This window comes from Battus philenor, unplaced genomic scaffold, assembly GCF_028537555.1.
Source record: "Battus philenor isolate CCGP_79_NKW_IND1 unplaced genomic scaffold, ilBatPhil1.0.hap1 SCAF_21, whole genome shotgun sequence".
NCBI classification, from domain to species: Eukaryota; Metazoa; Arthropoda; class Insecta; order Lepidoptera; family Papilionidae; genus Battus; species Battus philenor.
The window spans coordinates 7,370,704-7,397,604 of record NW_027181684.1 but is presented as its reverse complement, the minus strand read 5'-3'; the positions used below and the strand labels follow the sequence as shown (position 1 = coordinate 7,397,604).

The following is a 26,901-nucleotide window of genomic DNA, read 5'->3' as shown; positions in this document are numbered from 1 at the left end:
CTCGCTTGGATGTTCTGTACGTGTTTAATGATTAGATTATGATATTCTGTCCACTTGAAGGCTTGTTCAATGGCCGCCTCCTACGATCGCATTGGTTTATTGCCTCGTCACTAAGATAGTTCGCGAAATCGATAATCTGTATAATTTTTAAACGTTTATCTGGTGGAGCGATATGTTTTTATTATAGGATATCGCGAATGAATTTAATGAAGGTGAGATAGTCGACACTAGCGCAGTTTTGTTAATGTATGTGGAAATATTAGCAAGGATTCGTTCTCGCCACCTCCTACTCGGTAAAACGACTGTTTGACCTTCCGTCGGAGGAGGGGCGCCTCTCACCGCCGACGTGACTGCAACCACGGCCTTACGTAGCGAGGTTGTATCAACACTTGTACGTAACGAGTCTGTCTACTGAATGTTACTCAACCCTCAATGACTCTCTCTCCCTGATGTTTCACCCTTACTTATTCCACTTTCGAATATATCTAACAGCGGAATATTGTATAAAAAAACCGAAACCCAGAATCTATCTGGGACAAAAAAAATGTATATCAATATTTGTTACTGTATACCGTCACAGTAACCTAAGACAGTACCGTTCCTATATCGGTAAGGATTTAAATAGAAGTGTTGCGAAGACAAATGTGAGCGATATTTGTAACGAGGCATTTTCCGTATATTGTTGGCATGGCTAAGAGGCATCAAGCAATATTGATTTATCGGTGGAACAATGCAAAGTATGGCTAATTGAATTGATTTTAAATGTGACGCTGAGCATAACATGCATGTAGAGTTATCGACAAAGACAATTTAGTAGGTATTTAGATCAAGGTGCAAGCCACGCGCTTAACAGCTGAGACCGCGGCAATGTGATATTTTAGTTGAATACACATCAAACTAACACTATTTATGTTACATATAGTTCTAATATTGTTTTACACTACTCTACCACATTACATATATGATAATATTTATTCAATATATACATATAAACTGTATAAACATCTATTTTATAAAAACCAAACTTGACACCACCATAAATTGATTTGAACAAAAATAGCCCTTCCAATGACTTTATTATTAAACTAAATTAGGTGGAATTAAACCTGTACTATTTACACACAACTTTAGATTTCTTGAATGTCCATTAGTATAAATAAAACTATAAAGCATTACCTAACAAGAAAATGTAGAACAGATACGGCATCATTAAGTCGAAGAAAATTTGTAATAGAATTGAAGACCTTGCACTTTATATTAATAAGTATAACAAGTCCATGAGATTTAGACTAAAAAAAGTTTAGAGCATATTATTCGACTTGCTTCTGGCAAGGTCCTTTAATAAATTTAATTAAGTTATATAAAAATAGTTAAATATCTTATTCTACGCTTTGAATAACAATTCATTTAATTCGCTGGACCATTTCATTGGTAACAAATATAATTTTCGTAATGAAATGTTTTTTTTTAAAAAAAAGGCAAACGGTATCTTAAAAAATAAGAATATTGACGATATAGTCAAGATACTTTTTATACGCTAACTAACTCATAAAAGTTATAGTGAATGGGCTTTATCAAGTCCAATCCGCTAATATCTTTGTTTATATCTATGTAACGTCCCAGGCCGACATTCCTAAAGGAGTTCTTCAGTTTAAATTCTAAAAACTAGGTTCAGGATAGGTACGTTCGGCGCCCCTCCTGAATCCAGCTGAATCTGTTAATGTCAATTTGGCAAACAGCGACCAAAAATATTTAAAAATATACAAAAATATCTTACCAAAAATATATAAAAATATCTTAAATTAACTTAAGGAATAATGGTTTAGACCCTTTTATTAGTATGAGCATGTATACTGTATAAAACAATCGTCTTACTTTATATTAATGAAATTAGTTTCATGTTAAGACACAGTAAAATAATACTTCTTCAAACAAGGTAAACGATAGTATGTGCCGTGCGATACAATTATTCCACTGAACATCAATTTACGTGCTTACGTTTGGTAATTTATTGCTTATCGTATACTCGTACATTGACTAAAAAACTCACTCAATTCATAGCATAAGACACGTATATTTCGAAACAAATTTTAAACGTTATACTGGCAATGTAGATTTTATTTCATTCTTTTTACAGATTAAAACACTTATCGCTAAACTTATACGCTTGCAGTAATGAAGTCTGTCCGTAAACAATAATATTAGAGATACTTAGTATAATACAGAAATACTCGTGTACAAAGAATACATCTTGTATATAAAATAACGTCACAATATTTTTTATACATCATATTGCATTATAATATAATATTGTTATTTTTTTAATTATATAACGTTGTTGGCATATACGGTCTTAGATTCTGATAAATAATAGGAACTTTCGTGGTCTACCACACAGGCACAGAAATCTTACAGATAAGTCTTATCTTACTGCTCAGGAGTCGAATTAACGCGGTCTTATCGAAATGTGCGACAAGCAAACAACTATTTACTGCAAAGTAACCAAATTTATTTACATTTTAACCATTCAAAATATATATTGTTTGGTTTTTTAATTAACTTTCGAAGGTTTTTACTTGTATTCTGATTTATTTTGATTTTACAAACAAAATCTTTTTCTACTGCGGATTACTTGTCTACCTAAAATTAAAAAAAAATAACATTGGCACCTACTCCTCTAACATATGTCTTTATTCGCTGCAATTATAAACAATATTCTAAGTGAACGACAATAAAGTGTTTAATTTTATGTTTAAGCACGAGATATATATATCCTGATATAATTACACTATACAACTTGCAGTACTTTGTAAGTTTAGATATAAGGGACATATTGAAATAAAATTAAAACAAATCTTTAAATTCTACCTGGAATATTCAAAAATATTACATAATTGGTACTAAGCCTTGTGTTCGACGCAAATAAAAGACATTATCCGATTCGAATTTCAATTTCTGTGGAGATTTTTAACTTAATTACGATAATTTACAGGTTAAATGCCGATAACCACAACAAGTCCAACAAATAGACTATTCGAAACGTTCACTACACGTATAAAATCTTCCGTTAAGGGGCTTGTAAAATCAATACATAGGTATACATTATATGTTGATATATAAAAGAATCGTTCCTAGCGTTTCATCTCTCATTTAATTAAGAAATATCAATATAACGCCTAGATAAAATGTTAATTTATGTTAAAGTTAATTGTAGTTTTAAACTCGCCTGAAGTTCGAAGTAATGACGAGTGCATGCAACTTTTACTGAAGTTACGTAAGGTGCCAGGTATAATTCAAACCGAGGTACATTGCAAGCTTTCGCAACATTACTTAGTCAGCCTTTCTTGTCGATTTTACAAGCTGTTATTATATAGAATATTATTTTTAATGTATATTTGTTAGAGATTACATTTATAAAATAATTATGAGGCTATATACAAATATTTTAAAAAATAAATAAACATGAAAAATACTTTAAATGTGAAAACTTCTGTACTATTAAATTGTAACACATCCATTGTATTTATTTTCGACCGAATATGTATAATAATTTAGAATAAACCGAAAACTTTTATTTACTATTAGTACATCGAAGAACAAATTAAATCACTAAATAATGAAAACATAACAATATTATTCTAATTGCTTTGAAAGTTCTTTTCCTTAACTTTCCAAAAAAGATAATTGATGTTGAAGTTGCTAAATGTACATTCAAGTATTAGATCCGTCTGTCCGGTTAATATAATATACTACGAGCCTTGATAATCATTTTAACACACTTAAAAAGGGATAAGCGGTATTAAGAAATATGTTTACATCATGTATAAATTTATGACATATACATGTAACATGTATTTGTCCTCACTTACGTGAACTTTTGGGTAAATTTCAATAAAATTTGGATTTATAGCTTAGTTTAAAAACCTTTTATAGAGGTAACACTGAACGTAACAAACAAAAAAACAAAAGAATATAGAAGTAATCGAAAGTTCCCTCGCAATCTTATAAAATAAGACTAAGAAACGAATAATAGCGTAGAGTGGGTAGATGTAAATGTTTTTACGAACAATACTAACCTTTAAGGTTGATTGACTTTGAAACTAAGGCCGTCTATCTAAATTGAGACTTTAAGCAAGACCCTGACTGCTGTGGTAATATTAAATTATTTCGTTTATCAAATTAAAATAGAGCGCTCAACTGATAAAATTATTTAAGTAAAAAAAACATTATTTGCATTCCGCACTCTTTGAAAATCTTTTATGACCAATTATTTAAATTACAAATGGTATATATATATATATATATATATATATATATATAAAAATTTTCAAGTGTTTATTAACCCTCTCTCGAGTTAAATCAGGCCACATTGAAGTTAGATTATATAGATAAAGACGGAAACATCCGCCGTTCCGCCGACTAGCTTCGTTGCGAACTATGTTAGTGTAAAAAGTCTACAAGGCAGTACTTTGTATTTTTCGGAGCTCCATAAACTGCGTGCTAAAGTGAAAGTGAATAGCGCACGTACGACCGACTCGCAGTCCCAATAAGACGACACGCCGTCCGCATACCTCGGCAATTACCACGAGGAAATCAGATAGCTTCCATTGACCGCTCAACAACCTACGTCTGCGCTTTAACTATAAACTTATAGATGACAAATGCGCATGTTGCAATTGTTTTTTTTTCAAACTTCTCAGTTGTTGATAAACTGTCAATAATTTGATTATAATTAATTCATCATCATTTCAGTCGTAAGACGTCCATCACTGCTTAATAAGCCTGCCTTTCCCATAGATTTCCAAGAAAGTCGATGGAAAAAGGCCTTAACAAGATCAGCGGTCCACCGTTTGGCCGGATGTCTTACGCTGCGCTTTCCTATTCGTGGTTATCACTTCTAAAACTTAATGGTGATTGCTGGGCGTCATCTGTTCCGCGCGCTATGTGGCACTAACATGCTGATCCTCTAGGCATCATATCTACTTTCGCTCGTCTATAACAATAAATTCGCTTAAAATATTTTTAAGGTTTTTGTGTTGGTTCAAATAAAACCATTTATCTCAACAATATAATATTAAGAGAGGTTTTAATAAAGTTGTTTCACGAGTTTCAGTTTCTTGCTTTAAAGATTTAATTTCAATCATGAAGTAAGTATTGTATATGCTAGCACACCGCTTTCAAAATGACAGACAGATTCGAGCCACGCGTAGTATCCATCTAGCCGACTTTTAAACCTGACACAAATATTTAAAATGGTGTCATTCATTTAAAAAGATTTTATAAAATCCTTCAAGAAAATGTCTCAACACAGATTGCTAGATTTCATATAATTATAACATTGATGATATTTCATCACAGTTTCGTTTTTTGTTGCCAACCTCGAGATACATTAGTGGTTGCTGATTATTGCTTAAAATCATTAAAGTGCTGCCTGGTAGTAGAGGGACATTTCGAAGGCGAATAAATCTACCACGGTTGTTAAAATAACAAGAGAAGCAAAAACAATAAACCTATATTTATTAAAAAGTTCCTAATATGAACTTTGCTAATAAATATACTCACTTACAGATCTATGTACCTTCATTTTAACTAATACCTTGATATATTGTGTTTGCCAAACGGTTTTTAATTATCTAGGAATTGAGTTTACCTAAGAAAACAATTGATTTAGATATTAAATGTGTTCGTTAGTCGTATTTCGAAAATTTCTATTTTAAGTATAAATAATTTCTTAATGTTGTACACTGTAATCTTTGGTACTTGCAGAGTACATTTTCTAATTATTGAAACAAGTCGACATTGTAAATTGCTAAGAGTGAAGTGCTCGCGGCTGTAAACACCATTGTTTGATCACGTGGCACCACTTGATAAAGGTTTGGAACAAGTCACCTTTGTTCTAACCAAACGTCAACAATAACGAATATGAAAAGCTACACAAATTTTGTTCTTTGTTTAAAAAAAAACATGTATTCACTAGAAGGAAAAATTTTTTCCATATGGTTTTGGAAAAAATTGACTATTTTAGATTCGATATTGATTTTTTACTACTTTCCACACCAAATGTAAAAAATTGAAAAGACAACGAAAACCTAATCCATCCAATACCAGAATTGGAATATAAAAATCTCCAAAGTATCGTCTTTTAAACACATCGAACGCGCAAAAATACACTTTATTATAATAAGGTAACTTCTTACGCTATTCAAAATTAGTTATATCGGTACTGGTATCGGTTATTGGTTACTAAATAGTAACTGCTTATAGTCATTTTGTAATTAAAATAATACTTGAAGTATTACGAGTACAATGTTTAAAAATGAAATTATTTTTATAAACGATTGAATAGTTGAACTGATTAATCTTTTTAACCTGTACGCGCAAGAAATAAGTTTCGATGTGTACAATGCAACGAATCCTGTTTTTAAAGGCTTGCTTGCAGTAACGGGCCGCGAGCGATGGTGTAAATAAATAAAGCGACCCGGAGGACGTCGACCCGAACAGATCAAATTGTATTCAGCTTACATTAGAGTACCTACGTTGAAATAAGCAGTTTCTCGACTTCATAACACCCGTATAATTTATATGTTATATTAATTCAAAACCTTATAATAGTAAACAGACGTATCGGAACTGTTTTAATGTCGCCCGTATTGCTGTGATACCGTTTATTTAAGAAATTCAATGGAATTAATTTTAAGTAACATTTTTATCTCTATGATAGATGTCAACATTGAAACATTACTATTAAACCTTTGATTTTATGCATTGTGGTTATATTAAAATGCAGCAATAATTATTGATATAACTAAAGTTTTTTTAAGAATACATAATTATTGTTTGTATATACGTTAGTTAAAAAGGGAAAAAGTAAGAATTATTGTTGCAGATTGCAAAGAAAAATAAGGTAGGGAACGGGACTTCACCTAAACCCAGCGTATTATTATGTTTATGTGTATGTATACTATTACGGAGATTTTATTAATGTTTAAAGATGATTAGATTATACATTACGCATTGACCCTTAGAGGTTATTTGCACCGATTTCCGCTTTGTATTAATTTTTCTTGTTAATTACATTTCCCCCTTGGACTCTATATTGCTCTTTGTCTTCAGTATGAAAATTATACCTGCCTAATATAATTCCTATTCCTATATATTCGTTATAAATATATAAAAAGTAACTTATGTATTGTGGCGTTCATGATAGTCAAACATGGCATGATATAAAATAAAATTAACAATAAACGAATCATAAATATTTCGTTAAATAGTTTTGTATCTGAACTATACAAGAAATAATATATGACATGGTATAACCATTGTAACACGGATGCCGTGTTACCTGCGTTAACAAAAACCATTTCTCGGATAAATAGAAAAGCATAAGGGGACATCGGCCTTCGCACCTGGGCAATGTAATGGTACATCGGCTACCGGCTGGAACGGTGGCTATTTTTACACCGGCCACTTTATCTTATTTACTATTCTGGTCTGCGACTCATTGAATTGTGGTTATTATGTGCAAGTTGGACATGAGCCAGGGCTAAGAGTCGGCACACACTGCGAGATATTCCAATAATTACATTACAATGGTCGTGTTTAGAAATATTAGGAATTAGACCCAGTTTGTCCTCCTTTTGAGACCGCGTAAAAAGCAAGATATTGTGGAAGTGATTTGCGTTGAACAGCGAGCGGATGGCCGAGGGGCGCGGGGGGGGGGGGAGCAGCGCGAGAAGAGACCACGTCAAACCGGCACCATGTCGCGAGGTGGCTACAAGCAAACCGGTCGAAGGCGCCGCCTGTCGGGCGCGGAGATCGCAGTGGATTATCGCCTTGTAAAAATTACATTCACTTGCTTCCATATAGCGTACTCAATTATGTACAAATTTGAACAAAAGCTTTATAAAAAATTTTGCAGCACTCAAAAAAATTAAAACAAAACATTCATGTCATGTACTTTACACAAGACATCAGACAACTGTAATTAGCATATAATCAGTTTTAGATTTAAATGTGCATGCCCCGATATCTGCTTATGTAATTTGAAGTAAACTTTTTGAAATAGAAGGAAAAAAATGTTTAGTGAAACGCCAAGCAAAATGAAATCGACTAAGTAGGTCATCAAATAATTTCGCAAGCGTATCGAGTGCCGCAAACTGGTACGTTCGCGGCAAGTCAAGGCCCGTGCTTAACCGCCAGACCTGACCAAGTAGTTACATGTGTACCTTCTGTTGGCTCCAATTCTCATGTCAGGATTGTTTGATCAATATTATTATCTACATAGGATCATTTAAAGTAAACACTTGTGAACGTCAGAGACGAGTGCAGAAGGGCCTAATTAATTAAAAACTAGAATTAAATTGAACTCCTCTATAAAGCATCCTTCAACTAAAAGTTACCAGGGTTCCAAACGCTCTTTGATCAGAGCCCACGACAAACTCAGAAAGGTATTTTTTGTCACTGTTACGGCATGTATATACAGTAGGTTAGAGCAATTCATTCCGAAGCTCTATTGTCAATTCAAAAATCTTTCACGGTATAATAGGATTTTTAACAAGAATTTGTTTTATGAAATCCTAACTTTTATCACAAGATAATTTAGAGACACTACGTTGGAATGTATTGTAAAAGCGTTCACAGTTGTGCACAAAATCATACTAATTTTATCAAGTAACCTTACTTCGTAGAAAAATTTCTATAGGAAGTTTTTCACAATTATTAGATCAAAATTATTATATAGTTATACTTTGTAGCCTTAACTTTAGATTATTTTATTTCGGTATTTCACCATTAGAAATTGTTCATCTGATCAAATCAGAAATTAAAAAATTGTAAAAACTTCAGAATGGTTCGACCTTTCCTATTGTAATGCTCGTAACGCCTTTAGCCATGTGTTGCACCATTGGATGTCACATTCACGACTTGAATATCAAGGCGTCTATCGCCGCTGAACAAAACGGGCGCACACGAAACTTCGATCGTCATCGCTTTGGTAATTAAATTTCTCAAGATAGCTTTGTTAACATTTTCGTAATGATAAGTCCCCGATTAACAACCGAACGTTTTAATGTATATCAATCCATATCGACCTCACTAAAGTTCTACAATTAAAAAAAAAAACGCTCGCTAATTTTGTATCGAATAGTATACACACTGTGATGGATGTGTATTAATATTTGCTCATCATGGCAGCTTAAGTAAAGCATTTTAAATATTTGTCTTGGGTCAGAATCGACAAATTTATAAAGTTATTATATCACATAGATCATTTAAAGCTTTGTCATATTCATAAGGCAGAATTAAATAACTTACCCCTTCATTTCCCGGTAGGAACTGTATTTTAGGTTTTGCTAATTTGTCCTGAAAAAAAAATAAGAATAATTAGTGTTTACGTCACAGTAAAAATGTTAACATGATTTAAAGCAATAATCCACGGACATAGAAAATTGTACGTTATTTGTTTATAAAATTTGCTATAGATTTCATAAAGCATTTAATTCTTGTTATTTGACTCATACTTGTTTTATTTTTTCTTTTGCGCAATACTTGTTCAGCACCAATGAACATAAGTAAACGGGAAATTACCTACAATGACCCATGTTTTCACAGTAATATTTCAAATTTAGTCTCAAAAAGTTGTGTACGTTATAAATGTAACGTTGTTATACATGTTTTATGTTAAGCATTAAATAAACGCTTAAAGTAAATAACGGGTTATTTAACATTGTTTGGTAGAAGGATAACTTATGATATACAGGGTAATCGGGCTGTAAAAAAGTGGATGTAGAGATAGTTCGGCAGCCAATTTCCAATCACCCTATATAAAGTAATCACTCTGGAACTCTATTTGAATGCAACATGTCTATAACTTGTGGAAGTACATCTTTATCGAACAGATAACAAACAATTATTGATTTTAAAATGGAATAATCCGAATTTTATGTACGCTTTTCTTGCTATATTATCACGTAAATTATTATTATCGAAACCATTGATTTTAGATAGAATGTACCATACATTATTAGGCAACAGATGAGTAATACGTTCACCCCTTTAAAGCTTATACACCTATAACCAATCAACCTGTATATTTCTTGAACAAGTCTAGCAACGAAGTAAGTCAATTAGTTGGTCGATAAGTCGAGTTGGCTCTAGTAAGCCAGTGTCGGCATGTTGTGATGTTGCACAACCGGCGATAGTCGAACGCGAGAAACATAACTAGGCTGGACGGCAGCGGCGATGATGTAAACTTAAAAATTGCTTTAGTTACTTACTTAACAGGCAGTACGATGTGAAATTTACCGAGTTACATCGACGTCTAGATAAGGTGGGCAGCGGGCGACCCGGAACTAGTGCTCAGGGTTTGTTTTAGGACCAAAATTGCATTAGGTATTGAATTTAGACAGATACATATGAAAAAGAACAATCTAATTATTATCAAAACCTGTCCTATAACTAACACGTCTACTTATTTAGTAACAAATGAACGAAGCAAATGCCAAACCAGTTTAATAAACCAAGGTCATACCATATTGCAAGGATTTTAAAATTAAATTATATTTCAATAAATGTGAAAAGTATTAATTTTTGAAATAAAATATTTCAATTTTATACACAAAGTTTAGGTGGAAAAAAATGTGCCAATGAATGTATGGTTCATACTACATATACACAAAAATTAATAGTTTCAGAAATAATAAATAACTTAAAGTAAATTAGTAAAAAAACTTGTCTTCTAAATTCAGATTACTGTGTAATAAAATTCATTATTGTTTACTATTTGTTACTCCAGACTTAGTACTGCTAAAATTTATCGGTCTGTTACATTATAATTGAAAAAAATATATTAATTAAGTTTTTTTGAAGTCATCAATATATACTTTTTAATTAATTTCTATATGAAACAATAAAAAAAAGTTTGAATTTACTTCTTTCATTATTTTCATTAAAGCAACTACAAATTTGGAATTGTTTTATATTACAATATATTTTTTAAATATGCCACAAATTCTCCATAGGAAATATACACATAAAATACAGTTACTAAAGCATAATAAGCTATGGATTATCCTTTTGGTCTGCATCATTAAAAATTAATCTTTCATCATTCATAGTGGTCAGTCCAGGAGGCCAATGCTCCGATGTTTGCACCTAAGCTCCTGTATATATGCAACGATTTACCGAATATTTTATAGCGTGATTCAAACGCCGATGTTATTATTCTTATTGAGACGAAAACGCTATATCTCACGAAGAAAATTAATAATTTTTTTTTTTAGTATTATAACCATAGTAGGTTTTAAGACAGCTTGGTCTCTACCAAGCTGTCTTAAAACCTACTATGGTGATTGCTTGTGTGACCAGAGGGTCACACAAGCAAATTATTTCATAGTAGAAATGTGGTTCTAGCAATAAAAGATCATATATAACGTGTATACACGGAATCGAGAATACGTACTCTTAATAACCGAAGTCAAAGAGAGTAGAGTAAGACATGTGTGTAAGAATTTTCTAGAATCAAAGAAAAGGGTAACATTCTGAGAGGGCGACACATCTGTTAAATGGCTGGGGACAGCCAGGTGCTAAGGGTCGAGGGGCCGAGGGAGCGATGACCTCGATCCTTGTCTCTCTACACGCAAGCGAACGCTACAAAACACAGATCGAGAATTGATTTATTAAGGATATTTGCCAGCGTCAAGTTAGTTTAAATAAACACTTTTTTTTAATCAGATAATCTAACTTAAATTTAATATCCATAACAGCCAGTCCTAGTTCTAGGTTCATTATCAATGACGAATCGAATATATTATACAACTTATTGACGGCGAACCCTTCCTAATTTCGAATTAAATTTTAAAAGGAAAAAAAAAACAAAACTTGTCTCAAAAGATATTCCGTGACGACTTATTAATACAAAAATGAATTTTAAAATCATTGTATTACTTCACCAATCATAGAGAGTAGATTGCAAAATATAGTAAAAAAAATTAAGGCCACTTTTCAAAAAGGTTGGAGTTAAAAATTAATACATAACTAGAAAAGTCATAGAAATTAGCCATATTAAGATTTTAGGTAAATAGTAAAAGCAATAACCACTTTCAAAACGGAAACTAAAACTCAATACCTAGTGCCAACATGAAAACTCATAATCAGGAAAACAATGTTCCTATGCATTTTTATTAATTTAAAACTTTTATAAACAAATATTAAAGGAATAGCAATAGTGATTTTCATTAAACCAAATCAACAGAACCTTTTTGCAAAAGTAAATTATTATAATAGAATATATCAAAAGTATAAAGGAAAAGTGACTTTTTTTTAAAATACCAATAACTAAACTAAGTGTAAATGTATAAAATGGTTCCCACATGATATTGACATGACACATATTGCAAAACCATTGCATCCATATAATAATATCCATTTTGTAGCAGTGGACCTTCTTCTTTTTGAGGATCTTTAGTGTTATTGAATGCAGCTACCGCTTTGTGACATTCAAAAATGAATGCTTTGTATTGTTGATCACTATGGCTACAATACTTTGTTTTATTGTCATATTTGCAGATTGGAACAAGGATTTGAATTCTGACGCCGTCATTGCATTGGGGCTGATTTTGAAGAGCATGAATCACATCACTGTGAACTACCACCCACAAATGGCTTTACTGTTGAAAGACATCCCCTCATGCAGATAGTCACTGAGATTAGCACAACTACATTTTAACTCAATCAAACAGTTGTAAACATTAGCACAATATTGAGTTTCATAACCCAAAACTAACTGAAGTAACTGAAGTGGCTCAGTCCTTGATAAAGATTGCAATGAAAATCATTAAAAAACATAAACCAAATAATACTAAAACATAATTTTTAAGTAGACTCCAATTTGTGAAAATAAATCACAAAATGTAGTAAAATATAAGTGAAAAATTTAGTAAACAGTTGTATTATCTACTTTTGAATTTGTTTTTTTTTTTAATTTTTATCTTCTGTGCCACTTATTTATAAATTTAAGCACATAAAAAAATATAAAGTATCAAAATATAAGAGAACTTTGAAGATTGCACTTAAATCTACATTGGTCCTAATGGCATAAGGGAAAATGTTATCAATGCAATTAAAAAAATTAATCACAGTTAACATCATGCCTAAATTATTGATGATAAACTGTAGAACACTCCATATATTAAAAAAGTATCAACAAAGAGCAATCCTTGATCAGCCATCTATAATTTCAAATAAACATGCAAATTTTTTGTCTTGATAGCTTGACAATGAGGTCATCAATTTTTAAGTACCAAATCACATAACTTTCACAACATAGATAGAGTGCTGCTTCAGCATTGTCATTGCAGCAGGCAACTGGGAGTCCAAACAATTTGTTTACCTAATGCTGGGCTAGGCAAACTTTTTGAAATAAGTCATGAAATGAGCCAATAGTTTAATTCTGGATAGATATTTCAACAATATGGCAACCGTTACTTTTTTGCTTTTTAAATCATAAAATAAAGTTTTATCTCAAAGTATATAGTTCTTAAAATGACAAACAATTGAAATTAAATTTTATCAATAATTATTTTATCAATATTATTTGAGACTATAAAATGTTCTTTCTGTCTATGATAACCTAACCTTTTAAGCAACCATAGTGTAGTTTAAAAGGTTAAGTTAGATCTACTAACCATGTAAAAATAATTAACTGTACTTTATGGAAAATTACAACTCTAATTATATTTTTATTGTTAGGTCCTTACATTCCAACTTTGTTATTCTTTGCAGATTTTGTAGATATTATTTGTTTCCAGGCATTACATATATTTCGTATTAAATAACAAGACAGTTACTTTGCTTATTTTCTCTACCCATAACAAAATATCATCCATCTTATTTATTATATGGTTAGTTTCTTAAGTAAAATATATTGTATTTCTTATTAATTCAATGCCAAATCTTACTAGATTACTTTGATCATGTAAAAACTTATATAAATGCTATAATATTAGAAAGTAAACTGCTATACAAAAAGAAGTGTATTTTGAAATAAGAAAAGCACTAGTTTCTGAATTGAAAGTAGCAACAAAATACATAAACATAATCCAAATTTTTAATATTTTTCATACATATAAAGAACTTGTATATGATAATTCATTTATAGATTATTTCAACCAAGTGACAATCAAAATTAAAAGCGCATGTTGCTAGTGTATCTACACTGCCTACTTATCTTATAAAATATTCTTTACATACTACAAAAAAATATGATTTTGCAATATTTTTATAACTTTAATATATATAATTATAAATATATTTATAAGCATTCTAACACATTCATTACTTTTTTGGCCCCAGTTATTGGGGACTTCCCGTTCCCCTACAATGTTCAAAGGATAAATTATCTGAAATAGATCAGAAAATTTAGGGTAAATGACTTTTTCATAGTTAACATTTATTTCTTCTTTAATATGTCTCATGACCCTTCATCTATCTTATATCTTACTTTCATTTCCAATTTTTACAGTTTATTTTTACATGTTAGTTACAATTCTTATAATTATGACAGTCATTACTATATATTTAATGTAAGAAAACAAGATTATAAATAAAGAGGTAAAACGAGAAAGAAAAACTTAGTAACTACACTATGTTGCTGGGCTATGTTAAGCCTTAAAATCTAATTTGCATTAATGGAGTAATAATTTATACAAGGTGAAAAGAGTGATTGTATGGCTTATTTATCAGCAAATAACTTTAAAACTTTTGCAGCTATTGGTTATAGTTATATCATCTGTATAAAGTGACTATTATGAAAGTTGTTTAACCAATTTATTATTTTTTTCTATTGGAATGTAACAGGCCAATGACTTGACATGACAAAACATGCAGGACAGACTAAACTAAGCTAAAGACTAAAGTAATAAATTTTAATATGTAGAAATTTGAATTTTGGAAACACTTATTATGTTCTCATAAGATTATTTATTATTTCTGAAACCTTTGATTTTTCGATAGGTTTTGGTGATACATACATTAGTTCACAGCAAATGACTATATATTCACCTCTTTAAAACTTTTACATCTATATCCAATTTACCTTTACTATTGTATATAGTACTGAATAAATATATTCTAATGATCAGATAACTATTTTACAGAAGTACTGGTAATTAATTACAACGTCTGACATGTCATACTATTGCCTGTGTCCATATTTCCATTTTTGATAAAGAGATGTATAGAAGATAGATTTATATGTCAATAATTAGGTAGACAGTTTATTAAATCCAGGGACAAATCTTAATCATTAGTTGTCGTCATTAATATCATATGTATAAACAGATATGAAAATTTTTATGAGAAATATATTTCGCCAAAATAATAAAAATCAATACTTACTACAAATTATTGATAAAATTCTTACTGTTTATTAACTTCAAGCAATGAGAATACTAAGAATATAATAATTATATCCTATCAAAAGGTTCATAATTAATTGCCCTATGGGAGACACTTATGCAAAGTATTAAAAAATGGATATGTGCTACTAGAAAAAAGCTTTATTCTCAACTTGCACTGCATTTGCAGATTGATTAAAAAATATAGATTTTTTTTTCTTGACCTTATCTTCAGAACTACATCAATTATGATAGGACATTTCAAATTGAAACAAAAATTACATGTTAAATATGAAAAGGTGATATTAATTCTAAAAAATATAAATACATGAAAAGATTCTTAAGGGGTAATTTAAATATTTTGTTCATTGTAGAACATTAATGGTTTAATTTCATTGCAGAAAATGTTAACAAAAATGATCTCATCATCATTATGTGAATACTCTGCATTGTCTATTAGACCAAACTGATGATATTCCAAGCTATTGCTTGGAATTGCATCCATTTAACCTATTGGTTAAATAAATATTTCCAAAGTTATGTATCACTGTCCGAAAAGAAACTATTAATTAAAAACTTAATTAATTTGGGATCAACATTAACAGAGTAAAAATTCAGCAGCTTACCAATAACATAGTTGTAATGACAGAGAATGAAAGACAAAAATAGATTACTTGATTTAGCAGATTTACAACAAAAGATATAAGAATTAACAGTATTATGATAACTTTTATGTTAATCATTCTTGAAGTTAGAGACATGACTATTAACTTCAGTGATATTTTGTTCATCTGGTCAAGGATTCTAAGTTCTAGGACAGGAAAAAGGTCAATTTCTCTTCACTATACACCCTAAGCTACCCAGACCTTAAGTATTAGTAATATCTTCTTGTCAAGACTTCTTAGGGTCTGAAGACTTCTGTTGATATGTTTGGGTGATGATTGCTTAGCTATCTATAAAATAAGAAGCTATGATCATTCTAACAATTGGTGGGCAACATGTTTTCTTTAGTGGTAATTTAGACCACAATGAATAAATGGTTGAGTGTTAGTTGCTCCCACATTTGGCAAATTTGTGCAATGAATGTTTAGCTGTAGTTACTATCTTTTGAAATTATAATAATGAAGAAAATAGTCAAATTTACATGGTTTATGGTTTATAGACTATTTTTCATAATAGATCAGTTGTTCAACATTTAAACACAGTGAAGCTCCAGAATTTTTTTTACTTATCTGGGAGTCCATAAAAACCATATGTTTTATCAATGCAGTAAAGGTTCTACAAATTCTTTAAAATTGCTTAAAAATATAATTGTACAAAAAGGATAAATTATATTTTATAGTTTCAATAAATCGGTTTTTGTATGCTTGTAATTAATTTAATACAAACAGTGCTAATGGAAGTTTTAGAAGATAGCAATCGTTCTTGTATAGAAAAAAGCCAATGTAACTTTTGGCCTTTAGGGTTAGATTTAGTATGAATTTACAATATTTGTTCTATATCATCGCAATGACTGGTTTGTCAATTGCGTAGAAATGTTTGTGGGATATGAGATTTTTGTATGCTAAGTCTTTAATATTAATAGTCAATATAACAAAAGTACTTTTTGTTATGTAACATCATAATAAATAAAAGAGTTAAAAATCTGTTTCAATTTATCTATACATGGTAAACCAAAAATTACAGGTACATATTGAAAATTTATGGCAATACAAAATTGCTAGTTCATGGTAGCTCAATGAAACAAAAATTATATGTAAGAAACACAGAAATACATTTGTTTTTCTTGCCAAAAACTCACCTATATTAAAAGGCATTTTTTATATCTAATATATAAAATTCTTGTGTCACGGTGTTCGAACTTGAACTCCTCTGAAACGGCTTGACCGATTTTTACCAAATTTTATATGCGTATTTAGTAGGTCTGAGAATCGGCTACTATCTATTTTTCATACCCCTAAGTGATAAGGGTTGTTCACCCTTAAAACTTTTTTTTTATTTTTTTGACGAAATTTTTTGTTTTTATTTTTTTATGATACAACATACAAAAATACATACAACCCTAAATTTTCACCCCTCTACGATCAACCCTTATTTTTAAATTGAAAATTAAAAATTTTTTTTTTGCAAAACAACATTTGCGGGATCAGCTAGTTGTCATATATATTCCGTTGACTGGTAGACAATCAATGCCTACACATATTAACTCCATCATCATAAGTTGTGAAAATGTTGCACCATTTTATAATGGTAATTGTTAAGCAATAACATATATTTGCAAATATTTCATAATTTACTTAATAGTGCAGAACTATTATGTATATATATATATGTGTGTGTGTATATATATATACATAATTTGTTGATTATAAATTGAGTATGTGGAATAACTTTTTATTAAATAGAAAGTGAAGGAATGAAATTTTTTTTATTATAAATTTTTTCCATGATTTTTTTAAAATTATCTTATTATTTAAGTTAAAAAAATGTATTTTACTTAAACATAAATAAACTGAATAAAATCTTGTATTTTGTAATAATTTTTCGCAAATTAATTATAACAATTAGTCTCGAGATAATTGTTATAAAGCTAAATATTTATAAAAAATTGTTATGTAAATTTTAATTGTTATTATTAATGTATCAATACATATAAAATACTATATTTCATTAATTCGTTTAAGTCAGAATTAAAAATCTTTATAAGTACTAAACTTTTACTTAAGCTATTTCTAATTTTTAATTGTTAACAGTTCAAATAACATGTAATTTCATTCCGATGTAAATGTTTCCTTCCTCGGCAACAAAGATTTTATTTACAACTTTTTTTTCAAGATTGTTACGAAAATACCACGCAGTTAAAACAGCTGTTTGTTGCTAAATCGAGTAAAATAACTAAATCGATGACGGTGACAATAAGATTCGTTTCCTCCTAATAATAGCCGAATGAAATATAATTCTGTATGTAATAATACAGAGTAAAATTTCTACTTGTTGACGTGGCGTGACAGCGTAGGGACTTAATCCACTTTCCAAACTTTTAGCGCAAGATATTAAATAGATACTCTTCTCTTGCGAAGGTAGATAAGAATGTGCAAAAATATTTACAGATTCGCAGTTTCATTATGATTACTTGAAATATAAGTATGGCGCCTGACATTGTTGGCCTGTTTTGGTAGTAACAATATGGCGTATGAACTTACCCTATTATTTCTAATGAAATCTTCTATAGCTTTTAAGGCTGAATCCGTAAGTTTCACAAACACTAGTTCCTTGTTTTCTTTATAACTAGACTCAGATGATAACCCATACTGAACACCTGCTGGCAAGGCCGCCATTTCTTATTCACTATTCGCACTGTGGACCAGCTGACTCCTTTGCTAGTCGTCACAATTCATATCATTCACTCATTTCTTAACGTAATCACAGATTCACAACCTATTTAAAATTATAATTATGATAACAAAAGGGTTTTAAAAGTCCAAATTAACAATTTTTTGTAACCCCATCGACTCGGCCTTTGTTGGCAGCGCTCTTCAGTCTGCAAGGCCGCACTGACTGTCATGCGCAATGGCGTTTTTGACAGGAAACGCGAGCATTCACTACACAAGTAGCGCCAAATTTAAATTAGCAATAAAGCAAATACTAATGTGTGACAATTTATCATACCACAAATTTTTGCAAATCATTACTTTTTTACTATCAAGTATAATTTAATAATGTTATAAATACTCTTTTTGAAGCGATTTTTAAATATTGTTACTATAAGACAATTGTACAATAATGAAAATTGGAATACAAGTATTGTTAAGAAGTTTATAACATTAGCAAAAGCATTATGTACAAAAGTTAATCAAAATGGTTTAACGGATGTTGTAGTTGGTATAATTAATATTTTATTTGCAAATTATTTACAACAGAGAAAATGTTTTCCAAAATTAAAAAAAAGAGGATGACATTAAAAAACTAAAAAGTTCTTTACACAGATTTGTTAAGTAGATTAATAATTAGCTCATTTTTATAAATTTAAAGCTCAATTTTTTTCTAGACTTTTAGAACAAAATTACAATTAATTTTAAAATTGAAAAGAAACACGATTTATTATTTTTATAATATTCTGATAATCTATCTAAAATTATGAATTTTTGGTAAATGTATTTATTTATTAATGAGAAACAAAAATATATTGCTGTTCGAATTTATAAATTTTTTAACTAAAGATTTTATTATTAATAATATTATATTTAAATGAGCCGTTAGTATTAGAATACTATATAGTAGATTATACTTACTGGCTTTAACTTATTTGGACTATGTTCATGGACGTATTTTTTATATTTTTGGCCAAGAATATTTAAGCTGAACTCGATAAGTATATTAATTTTAAGATGTCTCTGATGAATTGTGCAGAAAGTTGTAAATAATGGTTGTCTAAATACCTTACAAAAAATTAATGATTACGGTTCTTGTTCGGTTGTTTACAATACAATAATTTCGAACTTTTCTTGTTCATGAAATAGATGATTTTTTTTTACATAAAACATTGACATTAAATTATCGATGGTATTTGACAAGTGACATTATGATGTGGATAGTCAATCACTGTTAGTTTGAAAGTAATTCGTGATAGGTTAGTAATGCTCACAATATGAAACTCATAAGGTTTTATAAATCACTTAACTAGTGCTATCAATTTATTGTTTACTTGCAATTTCCTTAAATATTTTTTAAATACTTTCAGAAATTGCATGACATAGTTATTTTTAATTTATCGTGTAAGAAAACGTGATATTATGATACCTTATGTCGGATGATGAAATCCATTTATTCTCTTTAATTTTTTTAATAAATTAGATATTTCATTTTCCATTGCTGGTTTTCAGATTTTATCTTCTTCGCTATGGCTGAATTTGAAAAAAAGAAGCTTCTCATAACTCGTAACTTGCAAGAGGTTTTAGGCGAAGAAAAGCTTACAGAAATTCTTAAGCAACGTGATGTTAAGATATATTGGGGTACTGCTACAACTGGCCGTCCTCATGTAGCCTATTTTGTACCAATGTCTAAAATTGCTGACTTTCTTAAAGCTGGCTGTGAGGTAACTATACTCTTTGCAGATTTACATGCTTACCTAGATAATATGAAAGCTCCCTGGGAGCTACTAGCTCTTCGTACTCAATACTATGAAGCTGCTATAAAAGCCATGTTAACTTCACTTGGAGTACCATTAGAAAAGCTTAGGTTTGTTAAAGGCACAGATTACCAATTAAGTAAAGAGTACACACTAGATGTATATCGGCTTACATCTATGATAACTGAACATGATGCCAAAAAAGCAGGGGCAGAAGTAGTTAAGCAAGTAGAGCATCCATTATTAAGTGGTCTTTTGTACCCTGGGTTACAAGCTTTGGATGAAGAATATTTAAAAGTTGATGCACAATTTGGTGGTGTTGATCAAAGGAAAATTTTCACTTTAGCTGAAAAATACTTACCGCAATTAGGTTATTCAAAAAGAATTCATCTGATGAATCCAATGGTGCCTGGTCTAACTGGTGGAAAAATGTCAGCTTCAGAAGAAGACAGCAAAATTGATTTGCTTGATAACCCTGCTGTTGTAAAAAAAAAGCTGAAGAAAGCTTTTTGTGAACCTGGTAACATTACCGATAATGGGGTTCTTTCATTTACAAAACATGTTATTTTCCCATTAATGAATGCAGAAGAGACATTCAAAGTGTGCCGTGCAGAGGAATATGGAGGTGACATAGAATATGCTAAATTTGAAGATTTGGAAGAGGCATTTGCCAAGCAAGAGGTTCATCCGGGTGACTTAAAAGCTTCTGTGGAACAAGCCATAAATAAACTTCTAGCCCCAATTCAGGAAATATTTAAAGATAGTAAGCTTCAGGAGTTAACTAAAAAAGCCTATGCACCTCCTCCAAAATCTAAAGGAAATGTTGGAGCAGTTAGTGAAGAAGTTACTCCAGCTCGGTTGGATATTAGAGTAGGGCGAATTGTTGAAGTTTCTAGACATCCAGATGCAGATTCATTGTATGTAGAAAAAATCGACCTTGGTGAGGAAGAACCTAGAGTAATTGTTTCAGGACTAGTAAACTATGTTTCAATAGAAGATATGCTAAATAGAGATGTTGTTGTCTTATGTAACTTGAAACCAGCAAAAATGAGGGGTATTGAATCAAAAGGAATGGTCTTATGTGCATCAATTGAAGAACCAAAACAAGTAGAGCCATTATCAGTACCAAAAGATAGTAAGCCCGGTGAAAGAATTGTTGTGGAAGGTTATGAAACTGGAGAACCAGATGAAGTATTGAACCCAAAAAAGAAAGTTTGGGAAAAACTGCAAGGGGATTTAAAAACAAATGGTGAACTTTTTGCCGTTTGGCAAGGAAATAAATTAATTAGTAAAGTAAGTGGTAATCCAGTAATGACAAAATCAATTATTAATGCACCTATTAAATAAAATTTTATGTGTAACAAAAAGTTTTATAATATTTAAAGCATTTATTTCATAAATTGTTATTAAAAATTTCTTACATTATGTATAAACTTTATTTATGAGTCAAAAATTATAAAAATGCTTTTTCAACATGTTATTTTATTTATCTATAACAATGTAACTGTTTCATTTTAACTTTTCATATTAAAAAGTTTTTTACTAATTTGCTAGGGTAACCAATCTTCAAACTATAAAAATCTGCTGTAATATTGTTGTCAAGTTTTTTGTAAATTATTTATTTTAATCTTTGTTTATATCAGTTATGTTATATCTAAATACTTACTAAGTACAGATGGAAAATTAAACCAATAAGGCTTCATCTCCATAATTTTACATAAAATCTATGTAAAAATTACCAGACCTTATTTTAAATTTTAAAAATAAGATGATTATATCCTAGTTACTAAAGTTAGTTGATGTAAGTTACGACCTATTTTTTAAGATTCCTGGTTACATAATACCTAGAAATTTTTTTTCTTCTATTATACATTTTTGCTTAAAATAACTTACTTTAATGAATGCAAGTATGTAGAAAATTTATGCTATATTAGCAGGTCTACGGCTAAATAAAAGTTTAAACCATTGATAGCAATTTGATTAATATAAATTAAAATGAAGTACTGATTACAATAGGTGTTCATTAAGGTCAGTATTATTATTGAAGTATATTAAGTTATTGTGGATATTAAATACTTTCAAGAAAGGCCGGCGGTTTTTTTCGTCTTATCAGCGATATGGTGTCGAATTGAAGCAGAGTTCTTGGCGTAAACAATGGAGGAGGAGTGGAGAACAGTGAGGGCAATGGAGGAGAGTGTTCATATAGTTATTGTTTAGAGTTCACATTTAATTCGAACTCAATTCTGACTAATAACGAAACCATAGGAACAAACATTCGAAACATAACATTTATCAACCTGCTCTGTGCTCACTTATTGATGTAACAACACCTACTGTCTCTCTGCAAAGGTTTATATTACAGCAGGGAAAATAACAAATGTAGCGAATGCATTATGGTAAAGGTAAAACAAATCATAACCAGATTATGACCAAATCTTTGTACTGGCTGAAACGCTTAACGAATATGCTAGATCAAATAATTTATGTCGCAGTAGTCATACTGCTCAGGTTGATTCTATCCTATAAGCTGTAATATACTCCAAAGCGAACATTTGTTGAAAGTCTTGACTTATTGAGCAACAGTTGTTTTTTACAGAATACCATAATTTAAGTTACATTTTGTAGTGATTAAATTATATTAAAACACTTATGTTACACCAATATAAAATGTTAGTTACTTTGCTTTGGTTTGGTTTGATTTTCAGTATTGGACTCTCATGTCGTTTAAATACTCTTATTGTATTTGGCCTATTAATATATTATTAGATCAGAGCAAAAGTCTATTCGCAAATTGTATGTATAAATTGGTAATAAAATCTTAGCTGTTTATACCTGGCCAGTTTTTTTATATGAAAGGTTATATAAAAAATAAACAAGTTAGTAAAATGTTGTTTCATTATTCGTTCCTGACAAAATGTGTGAATATCATACAGGAATTCGTTCGGTTACAAAAATGAGGTTACAATAACACTTTCCTTGGTTGACAAAAGAGATAGTTGCTTGAACTGCCTTGGTTACAACATCAGCCAACTGGTTACTTATAAAAGTTTTACGGACAATTAAAGCAATATATGAATTACAGAATTTGTGTCTCAATGATGGCTTCCCCATCCGTTAAACTTGCATACTCTTTGAAGCTGTACAAGTTCACTAGCTGCTTCACTTGCAGTGACAATATCAGATTCTGTAGTTAAGATGCCTACTGTGGTCTGCCTTTGACTTAGCCGAGACACGGCTGCTCTGGTATATAAACACACCGCACCAATAGTAAGGCATCCAGTTACAGTTTTAGCATTCCCGACGTGGTCAGCATCTCTGTAACCTAATGCTTGCTTAGATCTTCAGTAATTTGTTAGTTAGGTAGCCCACGTTTTACTTTGCTTCAGTCAACTTTCGTAGGATTTTCAAGAGACCGGTAGCGTACACCAATCGCATGTCCAATATCTAGACGACTACCATTAAATAGGCAAGAACACCCACAGCTTCTCTGTATGGAACTTTGTCCCCAAATTTAGAAGTTACAACTTTCCCCCTTATGACTACAATCTTTTTCAACTGGCAAAGAAATTGAGTTGCCGTCTGCCATTCTGAAATGCTGCAAAACCTTTTTGGTTTAAGATTCCTGCTTGATCGTTATAGATTCGACTTTTTACAATTTCATGACATTTAGTATAGTTCTGAGATCATCTAAGAAACTTAGCAAGATCTACATCAGCTACGAATCCATTATCTACAAAGTTATTATTATCACCGATCGACTTCCTTTGCGAAAAGCAAAAACGCTTCACTTTGTTCAAAATCCACGTCTAAAATTTCTAAATTTGCATTTTAAATTTTTGGTACCTAAGCTTACTTGCTTCAAACAATACTAAATGCGAGTCAAACGACATTCTTTTGTTGATCCACCACAGGCACCATCTGGCTGTTTCATGTGTATTTTTTCACCAAGTATAATTTAAAAATGCTTTTAGAGGATCAACTTGCATTAAATGAAGTCTCCCTTCAGCACTGCCACTAAAAGTGCTCTTATTGTTGCCAATTGATCCATTTAATCGTTACGGAGCCTTTAATGACAGTAACTCTTTAAATTATTCTTAATTTTTATATCTGGATTAATTTTGAAGTTCTGTATTTTCTTTTGATAACTTCGGTGTCATGTAAATAATCATCCTTGAATTTATGAACGAGATCTGATGTCACAGCAGGATCGTCAGTTATGTATTAGCAGAACGTTCTCTCTCCAGAGCACTTTCAAACTGAGAGTTAAGCTGTTCTAGTTGTGGGGAAGAGTCACTTTCATGAAGTTCTTTGTTTTCTAATATTATTTCTCCCTCTGCTCCGACTAGTTATATATGGCATATCTCCGTCAACTTTTTGGCAAGACATATCGTAAGTAATATCTCCCAGCTTGCACTTCTTTAAAGTAAACATAAATACCTTGAAGCTTGTTTTCCATATCAGCAGCAGATATGGAGAATAAATTTTTAATGTTGGCGTATACCATATGTCGATTAGCGTGAGTTTTGTAATTATACCCCTTACTATTGATTCAACTTCCACAGTTCCTTTCCTTTTCGTAGGGAGCTTCGTCTACTATTGTCGCAGTGTGGTTGCTAAGACGTTCTCGCCTTGCCAATTGTTGCGATCTTCTCTTAACGAGCAAATATGCATGATATTAAAGTCATATCCTGAACTTTACAGAGACTTCTGTAGTATTTATGAGTTTAGACTATCTACATATAAAATTCTCATAATTTTTCTCTTTCCTTTTAGTCAACAATTTTGTTCATTGGTAGCAAAAACCTAACATCACGCATTTGCGCGTCACAGATATTAAGAAAAACGAAAAAAAACTAATAAGAAAGGCGGTGAAAAGTAGACTCATTGGTTAAGAAAATGATGACCGGTGTCGAATTTAAAAAGAAGAGCAAACTGAAACGTACCAGAGAGTCGCAGAAGAGTCTATCATGAATGTCGAACGAATGTCATGAAAATCGTGTTCCTTTTAACGGGGGTTCGTATATGGTGTATACAATAAATGTTTTGGACTGGTATCTTACATGGGATTAGTAGGTGAAAATTTTACTGAAAGATTATGCGCGGCCTCATCCGCTGCACAAGTTGAACAGTATTGTGAATAGGTGGGATACGTATCACGAATTGGTAAGCAGGCAGCCCCGATCCTATAGAGCACGTTTGGAACAGTTTAAAAAGCTGTATATGCAGAACTCTTGTGCTTACAAACAACGGTAGCACTAAGAACACCGATTTTACAAGAATGGAACAATATTTCCCCAAAACTCAGTAATAATCCTAATTAAATTTACGCGGAACCGATTAGAATCTGTAATAATGGCACGTGAAACACGTTAAAAGAAAAACCCTGTGTTTAAACTTTTAGAAACCAAAATTTCAATAAACTAATCTTTGATACATTTATTATTTTTATTGAAAAGAAGTAATTAATGGTCCTTTTCCGTATCCAAACAAGTGCTTACGTAAGGATATGATACTACGTAATATGAAGTTAACGAACCAAACTTTAGGTCTCATTTTTATTAATAAAAAGTTTAAATGTTATTATTAACTATTTTCCAAGCTTCTCCAATTTAAGCGAAAGGAACAGGAAATGTTTAAAGGAAAATAGCTAAGTAGCAGGACAATTCAGGACGTAGATATTACAGCATTGCAAAAGAAAATAGTTTATAAATGCAAAAAGGGTTGTCCTACAACTCCTGTGGGTTATTGTACGGATAAAATTAGATATTCAATATCGACAAGGGGTCGGAGGCCCGCCATTTTGGAAGAGTGTTACTTGGTGAACAGTGCAGACGAGGGGACCCGCGCATGCGTAACTAAAGAACCCGCACCCTGTCTGTGGGGCCGGGATTTCAGTGAATGTGATGTCAAATATGAGGCATTTCTTATCATTTAATAACTATTTTAAATAAATGAACTAGAAAAGTATATCAATTACATAATATTATTACGCGTGGATGGTGTGATCAGTGTAAATTAGTGCATATTGGAATGTAATACACTTACTGTGGTATAACTTGAAGACAATAACAACGTTTGCTGAGAAGAGGTTCATTAAATATTGCTTTTAATTTCTCCCATGTGAATTAAATTAACAATTCGGTGTTCTTAAGCGTCTTAAGCCAAATTTACTTAGTTTTAAAAGTTCTATATGTTTATATAGATTGTTACGAGAACTCGCTTTGTGTCGTGGAATATTAAAATTGATAGCGCCATATAATGGGATGACAGGAAATATAGATTCATGGAAAAGGTTTGGCGCCGAGTCGGTCTCCATTCCTCCCGTAAGAAAAGGGACGGAAGTGGAACTAGCAAGGAAGTGACGTCATCGGCTCCTCCAGA

The 26,901-nt window shown here is 31.0% G+C and overlaps 2 protein-coding genes across 3 annotated transcripts in view; one reads left to right on the top strand and one right to left on the bottom strand.

Moving 5' to 3' along the window:
* The window catches only part of Su(Tpl) (Suppressor of Triplolethal), a 34,584-nt gene extending 15,650 nt beyond the window's left edge, over window positions 1-18,934 (bottom strand). The window contains exons 1-2 of the mRNA XM_068766364.1: window positions 18,596-18,934; window positions 9,313-9,360 (exon numbers count right to left, since the gene is read on the bottom strand). Of these exons, the coding sequence (XP_068622465.1) occupies window positions 9,313-9,360; window positions 18,596-18,730 (183 nt within the window). The 5' untranslated portion in view covers window positions 18,731-18,934. The remainder of the gene's footprint in view (window positions 1-9,312; window positions 9,361-18,595) is intronic.
* Window positions 18,935-19,968: 1,034 nt separating this feature from the next.
* On the top strand, window positions 19,969-21,978 carry TyrRS (Tyrosyl-tRNA synthetase). Of its 2 annotated transcripts, none has more exons than XM_068766480.1 (2): window positions 19,969-20,022; window positions 20,276-21,978. In XM_068766480.1, the coding sequence occupies exon 2, from the start codon at window positions 20,293-20,295 to the stop codon at window positions 21,865-21,867; it is 1,575 nt and encodes a 524-aa protein (XP_068622581.1). In that variant the 5' UTR covers window positions 19,969-20,022; window positions 20,276-20,292; the 3' UTR covers window positions 21,868-21,978. The 2 variants fall into 2 exon arrangements, with proteins under 2 accessions (XP_068622581.1, XP_068622582.1); XM_068766481.1 differs by lacking the exon at window positions 19,969-20,022 and adding an exon at window positions 20,122-20,167.
* The last annotated feature ends 4,923 nt before the right edge of the window (window positions 21,979-26,901 follow it).